Source organism: Halichoeres trimaculatus, unplaced genomic scaffold (assembly GCF_033239565.1).
Source record: "Halichoeres trimaculatus isolate MK-OKI-2021-1 unplaced genomic scaffold, fHalTri1.1 fHalTri1_scaffold_6, whole genome shotgun sequence".
In the NCBI taxonomy this organism is placed as follows: domain Eukaryota; kingdom Metazoa; phylum Chordata; class Actinopteri; order Labriformes; family Labridae; genus Halichoeres; species Halichoeres trimaculatus.
This window is the reverse complement of record NW_027437184.1, coordinates 1,813,752-1,825,941: the sequence shown is the minus strand read 5'-3', so window position 1 is coordinate 1,825,941 and position 12,190 is coordinate 1,813,752. Positions and strand designations below refer to the sequence as shown.

Sequence of the window (12,190 nt, the reverse complement as noted above, 5' to 3'; positions counted from 1 at the left end):
CTCTGCACTCACAACAGTTTGCTTATATGTAAATCTGTGTTGTGCTGTGGGTTTATTAAAGCGCTAAACGCATGAAATATAAATATTTGATTTACTGTAGGTACCATACAGAAGCTCAAAGAAAACATAGGATCATTTGATTTTTAATAATAATAATTTACAGTTTTTACTGTTTCATTTAGCAGATGCTAGGAAAACCTAGTAAAGTTAGTGCGACAACAGTGCTACAAGTTACACTTAATGGCAGGTGCTGCCATTAAGTGAAAGTTTTGTTTTTTTGTTTTGTTTCGTTTTAATTCTAATATTTTTTTAATAATAATAATACATTTTATTTAAACAGTGCTTTTCAAAAGCTCAAAGACACTACACAAGACATTAGGTAGACAAAGATAAAGATCATGTTGAAACAGAAACAAATAAACAAAATAATAAAATAACAGTAAAATTCATGTTCAAATAAATGACAAGAAATTTTTCTATGATAATTAAAATTGGATTATTATTATTATTATTATTACTTTTTTTATTGATTATTATTATTATTGTGGTAGTAGCATCTATGTGTAGATCTCTATGTAGCACTGTATTTTATTATTATTATTATTATTATTATTAATAATAATAATAATAATGATAATAATAATAATATTTTATTTCTAATAATAATGATAATAATATTAATAAGTACTACTTCTACTACTTCAACTACTACTACTACTAGTGCTACTACTACTAATAATAATAATGATAACAATACATTATTATTGTTGTTATTATTATTGTTATTAGTAGTAGTAGTATTTATTTCTTTATTTATTATCATTATTATCAATAATAATAATAATAATAATAATAATAATAATAATAATAATAATAATAATAATAATAATAAAAAATACCACTGTTAATAATAACAATAATAATGATAATAAATTATTAATCATCATAGAAAAATGTCTTTATTTTTTTATATGCATGAATTGTACTGTTATTTCATCATTTTGTATATTTGTATCTGTTTTTAAATTGATCTTTGTCTCTGTTTACCTTGTAAACGTCATAGTATTGAATTGTAAATGTAAATTGTCATAGTAGTATCTATCGAAAGATCCCAATGTGGCTCTCAATCCGCTAAATTAAAGAAATGAATCTGAAGATAATTAACTTAAAAAACTTTTATAACTAGATCTTCAGCACAAGTTTAACTGGATTTGTCCCTTTAAGATAATACAATAAACGTATCTGATAATAAAATATATGTATGTTTTTATTCTGGGGATAAGTCAGCTCATAAATAATTAATTTAAATCAACGGAGTAATTGAAATTCTTGAAATTATTTTGTTGAAACACACACAAATGTATAAAAAAATATATATATAAAAAATAAATTAATCTTCCGTTGATCGTTTTTTTTAAATGTTTACTCTTCCTGCTTTTATTTTGAAAGCAACACGCCCAAGCGGAAGTCGTCTCTTACCGTCTTTACTTCTCCTCATCCTCAGCAGAGCAGCTCTGTGTCATCACTCCACGGCTTCAAGTGGACAGAAAGGATGTCCTGTGAACCCGCTCACCTGTGAGGGACGCTGATACACACAGGTAAGACACACACGGTGGAGGAAAAGTGGCGTTAGTGACGGAGTTAGTGACGAAATGAGTGACGGAGCTGAACGTTGATAGCAGCAGCAGAAGAAGAGGGAAGTACAGTTGAAGCCCAAAGAGCCGGGTTCACTCTCTGTCCCGGACGGGCTGGGAAACAGACTGCTGGTGGTTATTAACTCTGACTACACTCCTACACACAGGTAGGGCTAACATGTCCTCCAGGTGAGACAAAGGTGAGAAAGTTTGGGAGGAATCTCATGGAGAGGGTGGCTCTTTAAGTTAGCTAGCTAGAGAAGGCGAGGTTTAACCATGTTTGGTTGTTTTTCACTTATATTTGCTTAAAAATGAGACAAAGACAGAATTTTAAAAACACACTTTACTCTAAAATCTGCAGCATTAATATTTCTCCTTCCAGTGAAACAGACTCGTTTATTGAAATGACTGCAGCAGTGTGTAAGACTAGCTTTGTGTTAGCTAAACTTGGTAAAAGGATCCTGCTAACTTACCACAGGTCTAAATATATATGAAGGCTTTAAAGTGCACCCATCTGCTGAAGTGAAGCAGGGGATCCACACACGGCTGACTTCACCCTCCAAACTGCAGATTGCAGACTTTGCATGTAGTCGTGGTGATGTAGAAATTTAAATTTGCTGATTTAAATTCACATCTGTTGGTGAGTTTGTGTCTCCTTCAGCCTCCTCTGCTCTGCTGGCTGTGTGGAAAGCCCCTGTGGTTACTCCTCTTTAACTTTGGTTACCTGCTGCTGGCTTTACCCTGAGCTTCTGTGCAACAGTGCAAGACAAACCAGTTGTTTGTGTGTGCACAGTGAAAACAAGCCTGTTAGCTGAGGTGAGCAGGGGGTGGGGGAGCTGTCAGAGTTTACTCAAACCATAACTCCTCTACAGAGGGATAAACTCCTTAGACTACTTCTTGTGTAACGTAAACAAATTATTAATCTCCATTTTTACAGCCCTGAGTTCATCATCACACATAATTTGGAATTGAACCACAAAATAAATCAACCTTCCCCCTCTTGCATCGGCTTCCATTTGAATTATAACTCACTTAATGCCTCTTCAGACTAACTGAGCGCTGTTGGAAGCAGTTTAAAATAATTTCAAAGAAGCAAAGATAAGAATCCTGACACATCTTCACCTTTTCCAAAGTGCACGGAGAGGAATGAGAGTGTTAAAACTCCTGATACACTTTAGGGAGTAAAGAAAACAGCTTCATTCATCCATTGTGTTTCAGTTTGTGGCCTTTATCAGGGTCAGGGAGGCTACAAACCAAAACACACGGGTCTAAAATAAAAGCTGTTTTCCTTCCTCCAAGTGTTGTTGCAGTTTTGACCCCAATTTAAATAATAATAATAATAATAATAATAATAATAATAATAATAAAACAAAAAAAGAATAAAAAATAATAATTATGAACTTGATTTTTATAGCACTTTTAAAAAAAAATTTAACAAAAAATAAAATAAAATAAAATAAGAGTAGTACAAACTAAAAGAAAAATGTCACAAAGAGTCAAAGAAAATACAAAAATATATAAAAGGCTTCAAACCACCGACAAATAAAGGAAAGGAAACATTGGAAAAATAAAGACAGTAAAAGATAAAAACAATTTCACTAACAAAATATAAAGGATTAAAGATCCTTGTCATGATACTGCCAAAGAAAAAAAATGGAAATATATATAAAAAAATAGAATAAAACAAAATTAAATTAAATTAATACGTAAAAAGCCACTTCCTGTTGTCCCTTTCTCAACAAAAAAAAAAAAGAAATAAAAATTATTACAGTGAACTTTATTTTTATAGCACTTTTCAGAAACAATATTACAAAAAAGATAAATATTTAAAATAAAATAAAAGTAGTAAAGTAAAAGTAAAATGTCACAAAGAGTCAAAGAAAATACAAAAATATATAAAAGGCTTCGAACCACCAACAAATAAAGGAAAGGAAACATCAGGAAAGTAAAGACAATACAAACATAAAAACATTTTCACCAACATAATATATAGTATTAAAGATCCTACTCATGATACTTCCAAAGAAAAAAAAATGAAAAATATAAAAAAAATGAAATAAAAAAACTAAAATTAAAATAAATATATAAAAAGGCACTTCCTGTTGTCCCTTCCTCAACAAACAAAAAATAAAATAAGAAATAATAATGATGAACTTTATTTTAATAGCACTTTTCAAAAACAATATTACAAAAATAAATAAATAAATAAAATAGGAGTAGTAAAAAGTAAAAGAATAATGTCATGAAGAGTCACAGAAAATACACACACACACACACACACACACACACACACACATATATATATATATATATATATATATATATATATATATATATATATATATATATATATATATATACATATTAAGCTTGAGCAGATACAGGTCTTAGTCTTATATAACAGGCTTCAAAACCACCAACAAATAAAGGAAAGGAAACATCGGGAAAGTAAAGACAATAAAAACATAAAAACATTTTCACCAACAAAATATTAAGTATTAAAGATTCTTCTCATGATACTGTTAAAGAAAAAATGTGAAATAGACAAAAAATAAAATAAAATTAATACTAGAAGAAATAAAAAAAATGTAAAAGAACTGCTATAGTAGCCCATCGTGCAGAAGTTGCTAGACAGGCGTTTAATACATAATCTGTAATGCGAACATAGAAATAAACCTAGATCAGCTGATCTGACAGGACATGCCGGATCATTAGGAGATTAAAGATTTTTAAAACGAGCATAAAAACAGACCGGAAGTTCATGCAGATCTGTGTAGAGTGGGGATAGGTGAGTATCGGTATCAGTATCGGGCCGATACCAGCCTTATTTCAGGGTATAGGTACTCCTGAAGGCTGCAGATACTCAAGATGATAAAAAATCTATGTAGAGTGAGTCCTCCTCACCAGTAGTTGGCGCTACATTGCTGCGGTTTGACACCACGGCAGTTTTATTTTGCACTTTTGTTAATTTATTGAAAAAAAAAACATAGAGTAAAGTGTTAGTGTTTTATTTTGGTGTTAATGTCAGAGTGAAATGATCCGTCACTGTTCATTTAAATTTTGAGTCAAAAGTACTTGTGAGTACATAAAAAGGAGTACGTGTACTGGAATCAATGTGAAAAAAAAGGTGTGTCAAAGCTCTCTGTGTGAATGATAAAGTAAGACCATCAACCTCTGAGCACAGCAGTCTCTTTCGTCCTCGCTCATTAATCCACAAAACCTCAGAGTTCCTGTGACGCTGTGAAACACGTCCACACATGCTCCACGCTCAGAAACAATAAGACCTCCAACTCCTGCAGGAGCTGGAAATCACATTTCTGGAGAAAATGTTTGTCCAGCTCTGTGTGTTTTCTACTGTTTGAAGATTCAGAGGTTTATCAGCTTAACTGATTTTTGTCAGTCTCTCTAAACAGCTGGATCCTTCTTTGATTATTACTACATCAAGCAGGTCTCAAAATCCTTTATACAACTGTTTTCAAAACTAATAATCTGTTAAAGTTTATAAAGCAACACTTCTTCTTCCTTTATTCTCTCCTCTGAGCAGACGGCAGTTTTCTCTAATAATTTTCCTTGGTTCATGCGCAGTAAATAACCCAGCAGCTGCAGACAAACTAAATCAGGTCAGATATTGAGACACCGTCTGATTGGTGTCTCATTCTTCCTGTGGTTAACATTGTTTTCAACCACAGCGCAGTTTTTCTTTCCTGTGTGAGAACACAGATCGTAGAGCTATATTTAAAACTCTGAGTGTTTGTCTTCATGCCTTATCTTTGTCTTAAAGAGCCACTTCCTGTTGTCCCTTCCTCTGCCTCTGGAGCTACACGTCTTTACAAAGCGCCCCGCCTCCGTGTGGAGCGCTCCCAGGAACAAAACGTGACCGTGCTGACAGACGACATTCCCCAAAAGTTTGCGCTGCCTTCAGGGAGCGTTTGGTCGTTTCCCCTAAAAGGACAGAGTTATTATCAAACATGAGCAGAAATATGGAGCCAGAGGATGGAATCCACAGGTCAGATGCATGATGGGAAAAGTGACAAGTTTAGCTTCATGTTAGCATTCACAAGAGGAAGGAAAAATAATATGTCTACAGACTGATGGAGCTGAAAAAGATTTGTTCTTCTCTGTTATTTTGTGGTTTTATGAGATCAAACAGTCGCTTCATCATCAGGAAACTCCACAACCATCGAAGCCGAACAGCCTCAAAAACTCTCCAAAATCAGCACACACATCATGAACAATTACCCCCAACATCCCATAATATGCTCTGTAGCGCCACCTAGGCACTCAAAAACACACTAAAACGGCCCTAGCGGGGGGTAGGAATGTCGTAGAGAGATGAAACCAACTTCAAAATGTTCATCTCATTAAGACGCACAAGAAAAAGTGAGATATTTATTGCCTATCTTGCACAGGAAGCCAGCAATTTGCCTTCAAAATAAGATTTCACTGCATTTTTACCCTGTCCGCAAAAATTATCTCCTCCCAAACCATTCGTGGTATCGGCTTGAAATTCACTCACATGACAGACTAGACCCTGCTCTACAAATGTTATGCGGGACTTTGACATTTCAAACCCTGTTTAGGTATAGCCAGCCCTCAAAGTCAGTGACCGCTCTCAGCTTCCTCTACGTAAACAGAGGGGATTTTTCATTCCTGACCATGAGGGGTGGAGATTTGGGCCTCTAGACAAAAAAGTAAAACTCGTACAGCTTTAAAAATGACATGAATGGATTCCTGACAAAAATTTACTTCAAAAATATCGTATTTTTACACAGATTAGGTCAAGATTCTGGCCTTTATGACGAGTTGTTTGTAAACCTTTATGAATTTGAATTCTCCCTCTGCTCTGATGATGTCACACTGATTGGGAGTTCCGCTCTGCAGTTCTGTGATGATGTCACACTCTAACTAAGGAGTTCCGTGCAGCTGGTCATGTGACTCAGCAGAGGAAATAATACGTGGTATCAACTTGTTATAGCACTAAGAGATTTCTGACATAGAAATGTTGAATAACTCTAAATTCAGGATAATATGTATGGAGTAGTGAGAGTGCCAAATTACAAAAATAAATCTATAAAAGAATAAATAAATAAATAATAAATAAGAATCTATGAAAGAAAAAATAAAAATAAATTAATAAATAAATTATATAAGATTCCACAAAAGAAAAGGCTAATAAAAACAAAAATATAAAGAAAAATAAAAAAAATAAATAGAAAGTTTTCTGCCGCCATGTTTCTTCTCCATGTTTCTTCCTTCCGTGCTTGTGATGCAGCACATTCCTACTGCGCATATTTTTCTGCGCATATTTCCTTCGCTTTTAAAGTGACGTTTTAATGTGATTAAAATACTTTTATTTATTCGTGTTTATATTTATACTTTATGAGCCTTTTCTTTTAAGGATTTATTTTTGATTAATATCAGTTTATATAGCTTCTTTCTTTCTTTATTTATTTAGCACTTTTCTATTTATTTTTTGATTTGTCTTTATGTTTATATTCTAATAATATATTAATATATTAGTTGTCTTTATATTAATATATTAAATTTATATTAATACTTTTATCAGCCTTTTCTTTTATGGATTCTTATATAATTTATTTATTGATTCATTTTTTAATTTTTTATAGGTTCTTATGTAATCTATGTATTGATTCATTTTTTTATTATTCTTTTATAGATTTATATATACTTTGTTACTTGTTTTTATTCTTTTATAGGTTCTTATTTAATTTATTTATTAATTCATTTTTCCTTCATTTTTTAAAAATTAATTTTTAGATTATCATTTATTTTATTATTAATTTATTTATTCTTTTATAGATTCTTATATAATTTATTTATTAATTCATTTATCTATTTTCTTCTTTTATAGATTAATTTTTGTAATTTGGCACTCTCACTACTCCATACATATGGGTTTATGCTGAAAAATAGTCACAAATTTTGTCGATGACACAGCTGACAAAATAATTCCCCAATTATTTTTTTATGACTTAAATATTAAAGAATTCATTAGAGATTAATCTTGATAATGAATTTGGTTAATCCCAGGTATGAACTTTGCAGACAAACAGAAAATGAAGCGTCTTCCTTTGTTTCCATCAGGCGCCATGAGCAGCGAGCTGAACGTGCCCATGGGCTCCCCCACACCCGGGGCCTCGAAGCGGGCCCCTGACGGCGGCATGGACTACAGGGACTGGGTGCGGAGGAGCTACCTGGAGCTGGTGAGCTCCAACCATCACTCGGTGCAGGCTCTGTCCTGGAGGAAACTCTACCTGAGCCGGGCCAAGCTGAAGGCCTCCAGCAGGACGTCTGCTCTGCTGTCTGGGTTCGCCATGGTGGGTCAGGTTCAGTGTTTGGACCAGGTTTATTTCACGTCTGGTTTTCCTCTGTCACTGTGCCCTGTCATCCTCCTGCTGAGTAAAAACCTCTCCTCTGTGCTCCTGTCTGTCCCAGGTGGCCATGGTGGAGGTGCAGCTGGAGATGCAGTACAGCTACCCCCCCGTGCTCCTCATCGCCTTCAGCGTGTGCACCACCGTGCTGGTGGCGGTGCACCTCTTCGCCCTGCTCATCAGCACCTGCATCCTCCCCAACGTGGAGGCCGTCAGCAACATCCACAACCTCAACTCGGTCAGCGAGTCGCCGCACGAGCGCATGCACTACTACATCGAGCTGGCCTGGGGCTTCTCCACGGCGCTGGGCATCCTCCTCTTCCTGGCGGAGGTGGTGCTGCTCTGCTGGATCAAGTTCCTGCCCGTGGACTGTGGGACCAAAAAGGCGCCGAGCTGCGGCTCCACGGCGGCGACGACGATGGCGCCACCTGCGCCGCAGTACAGTGGCTGGCAGGCGGCGCTGGCCTCCACCATCATCATGGTGCCGGTGGGGGTGATCTTTGTCGTGTTCACCATCCACTTCTACCGCTCTCTGGTGCGCCACAAAACAGAGCGCCACCACCAGGAGATCGAGGAACTGCATAAGATTAAAGTGCAGCTGGACGGCCACGAGAGGGGTCTGCAGACCGTGTAGACGCAACGCGACGGCAGCTTTAAGACTCCTCCTATTTATCCTCTCCTTCTCTGTGTCTTCATCAAAGCCTCACTCTGACAGCGAGCTGCACGGCGAGCTGTGCGGCGAGCTGCGCAGCGCGTCATCCTGCAGCACGGACAGCAAACACTCGTCAGTCTGCGTATTTATTCTTACTGTGTTCAGTGTCGGTGTGCTCAGCTCGTCTGTGTCGACTTCCTGTTACTGATGAACGTTTACAGAAAAAGGGCTAACGTGTGGGGATGCACCGCTGGGATTACCCTTTAATCTGGAAGGCAACATAATGCTACGGTGGCTGGAAGGGGTCAAAATTAAAAACACTTTGCAAAAGGACAAAAAAAAAACCTACACCAACAAAAAAAACGCAAACATCACAACACAACGGAAGCTAAATGAGGTTAGCATTAGCGGTTTGCTAACAGGCGGTTAATACAGAAAGTTCGTGAAAGCAGTGAAATGATGTTTTCTCTAATTTCTCACCTTGTTTTGAAAACTCTATTTCTATAATATTAGCATTATAGCTAAAAGTAGCCTAGCTTAAGTTAAGAAAGAAAGCAATGTTAACATTGACTATAATTAATTATAAATGATTATAATTTAATATATAATAATAATTAATTACAATATGAAAAATATGTTATTATACATAATAAAATACATTTTTTTTTTCATTGTATTATAATTAATTACTGTTATACATTTATAGTATGAATAATAGTACAATAATTTATTTCAATTATGTCTAATTATATGTATTTATATTTTTTTCTAACACATAATTTTAAAATATACTTCTATTATATATATCATAAATGTTATATATTTTTTTCTTACGCATAATTAAAAAATTTACTTCTTACATTATAAATGTTATTATATAATTTTTTTTTCCTCAAGCATTATTTTAATATATACTTTTATTATTTATATTATAAATGTTATAATAAATATATATATATATACATATATATGTGTATATATAAATATATATATGTTTTACAATTATAATGTTAACATTAATTTTTAATGCTTACGTCTTTTAACTTCTGCTTCTTGTGTCGTAGCGTTTTCCGTTCGTGTTTGCATATTTTTCTTTTTGCAAAGTGTTTTTAATTTACCAGACCACCTCCAGGCCACCGTACAATCCTTACTTTTCTGCACAATGCCTTCAGAGACGCAGCCCTGAATCGTCTTTCTGCAGCTACAGCCTGAGGGGACACAGTAAAGCACAAACAGACTTTTAAAGATCGAACAGACGAAGCTAAGATCAGTCGTTGGAGTTATCGGTCAGATGTAAATACAGTTCGGTGCATCCCTGCTGAAATGTTCTGTGTGTCGTGTTTGTTTTCAGTCTCTCGTTGGATGTGTTATCAGTCTTCACTTCGTCGCCGTCGACTCCACGCCAAAGTTACTGTTTCTTTAAGCTACGCTCAGCTTCCAGGGAACATGGTGGTGCCATGTGGAGCTGCTCTTAATGGATGAAAATGAAAAGTGTGCCAAAGGATTTTGCACCTTAATCTGACGTGTCAAATCTGAAATAATCCACCACATATCTGCTCTGTCAGTGCAGCCAAAGCTGATTCACGTTTACGTCTTCATTAACCTGCTCCTGGAGCGGTTAAACATGAGACTCATTCAGTGTGTTGCATGGATTATAACTCAAGCTTTTTTTTTTTTTTACACCTCGTTCCTCGTTGTAAAGTCTTAAAGAAACGTTACTGTCTTGTCTCAGTGTTTGGAGATTCATGTTACTGTTTTATCCAGAATCTGGAGCCTCAGACGTCTCTTCTTCCTCTGAAGTTTCACTGTGTTTCTCAAAGACCACAGCCTGTGAGTCCGGCTCGCTCTGATGAATGTGTTCCTGTCCGAACCGGGCTCTGCCTTACTGAGTGACGGCCTCCTGCGAGCTGCCGTTTGGACAGTCGAGGAGTTTAGGAGACAAACAGCAGGTGTGAGCAGATGAAGAGCCTGAGGGCTGCAGAGAGGATCCAGAGTGAGGAAGAGGAGTTAGCGTGTTGATGATGATGATGATGAGCGGCTCTGGGACTCTCTGCTGGATCTGCAGCTACTGTGAAAACCAACCAAGCGCCCTGCTCTCACATTCCAGTCCATGGATCACCGACCAAAGTGTTGCTCCGTGTCTGTTTCTGCCTCTGAGGAAACGACGTGGAGTTTGTCTGTAAAGAGGTCGTTTCTGTCTCTGTCTCGTGTTTGTGCTTCTTCTTCATGAATGTCTCAGAGTCTGTGGAGACGTGTCTGAAGATAAAACTCGTAACCTGTCAGAGAGTTCACCAATAAAAGCTCAACTTAAAGCCTCAGAGCGTCTCATGTGTCTGTTAGCGGTCTCAGCAGCTCAGAGCAGCCTGTTTCTGTTCAAGCTGGTTTTTATTCCAGGTTCTTAAAGTTTGAGGATTTTAATTCTTTATTGACTCGTTTTTCTGTAACTCTCCTTTTTCTTAGTGCCTGTATTTATCTATATCTTTAAATTTTATCGTTGCCTTTTATTTTATTTTTTTATTTTAATACTTTAATTTAAATTTTAAAGTGTTGAAACACATATTTTACAAACTTTGCATCAGTCTCTACTCAAAAGTATTTCTGTTTCATCATTTTATTTCATACATGTTTTCGTATTTTTGTCATCACTTTAAATCACTTTGAGCTGCATTTAATTTGCACAGTCTGTCACTCAGCAAAAAAATGAATCTTATCAAATGTTTTTGTCTTATTTTGAGTAAAATGTGTCTTCTTGTACAAGATATTAGTTACATTTACAGGATCAGAGCAGAAAAATGTCTTGTTTCGAGTTATTCAAAGACAAAAATAAGGTCTTAATTGCTTCGAAAAATGTTTAAAAAAAAAAAAATCTGCTGGAATAATGTCTTAATAAAAGTAAATTTTTCTTGTTCCATTGGCAGATTTTTTTAAAACTTGTTACAGCAATTCAGACCTCATTTTATCTTTAAATAACTTGAAATAAGACATTTTTTTCTGGACTGGTCAGGAGAATTAAACTCATATTAAGTCTAATAAGACAATTTTTAATCAAAAATAGACAAAAAACACTTGATAAGATTCCAGTTTTTTGCAGTGCATATGAATAAGAGTTGATGAATTGCAGTACTTAAGTCTTTTATATGATCTTTACAACACTGGGGAATCTTCCATCTTCCTGGTGTTGCTCCATCGCAGTTAATTAAGCTCCAACAACAAACGATGTAACCCTCTCACCCTGAACAAAAACTCCACCCTTTCTTTATGACTGTGGCAGAAAATGCCCACCAACAGACTGACCCAGATATTATTTTAAAATGTTTTTTGCTACTTTTATTACAGAATTTTTTCAACCAATATCTGTTTGTCAAAAATATAAAATATCTACAACTTTCTAGTTTTTCACCCTTCAATGCCAGTTTGATTACACAACGCACCTGTAAGAAAAAACCCTCAGAGTTCACATTTTCATATATTCTCAGCACCGCCAATAAATCTAAATTATAAAACAGTTTGAA

General features: G+C 35.4%; 1 protein-coding gene across 2 annotated transcripts; it reads left to right on the top strand.

Moving 5' to 3' along the window:
- The first annotated feature begins 1,468 nt into the window (after positions 1 to 1,468).
- Positions 1,469 to 9,227, top strand: orai2 (ORAI calcium release-activated calcium modulator 2). 2 transcript variants are annotated; one of them, XM_074672435.1, is made up of 3 exons: positions 1,469 to 1,598; positions 7,740 to 7,972; positions 8,091 to 9,227. In XM_074672435.1, exons 2-3 carry the CDS (start codon positions 7,745 to 7,747, stop codon positions 8,658 to 8,660), a joined length of 798 nt encoding a protein of 265 aa, XP_074528536.1. In that variant the 5' UTR covers positions 1,469 to 1,598; positions 7,740 to 7,744; the 3' UTR covers positions 8,661 to 9,227. The 2 variants fall into 2 exon arrangements, with proteins under 2 accessions (XP_074528536.1, XP_074528537.1); XM_074672436.1 differs by lacking the exon at positions 1,469 to 1,598 and adding an exon at positions 1,626 to 1,801.
- The last annotated feature ends 2,963 nt before the right edge of the window (positions 9,228 to 12,190 follow it).

Coding starts and splice junctions, on each gene's coding strand:
- orai2 (XM_074672435.1), top strand. CDS start 7,745: ATGAGCAGCGAGCTGAACGTGCCCATGGGCTCCCCCACACCCGGGGCC. Junction 7,973..8,090: donor TGCTGTCTGGGTTCGCCATG/GTGGGTCAGGTT, acceptor TGTCTGTCCCAG/GTGGCCATGGTGGAGGTGCA.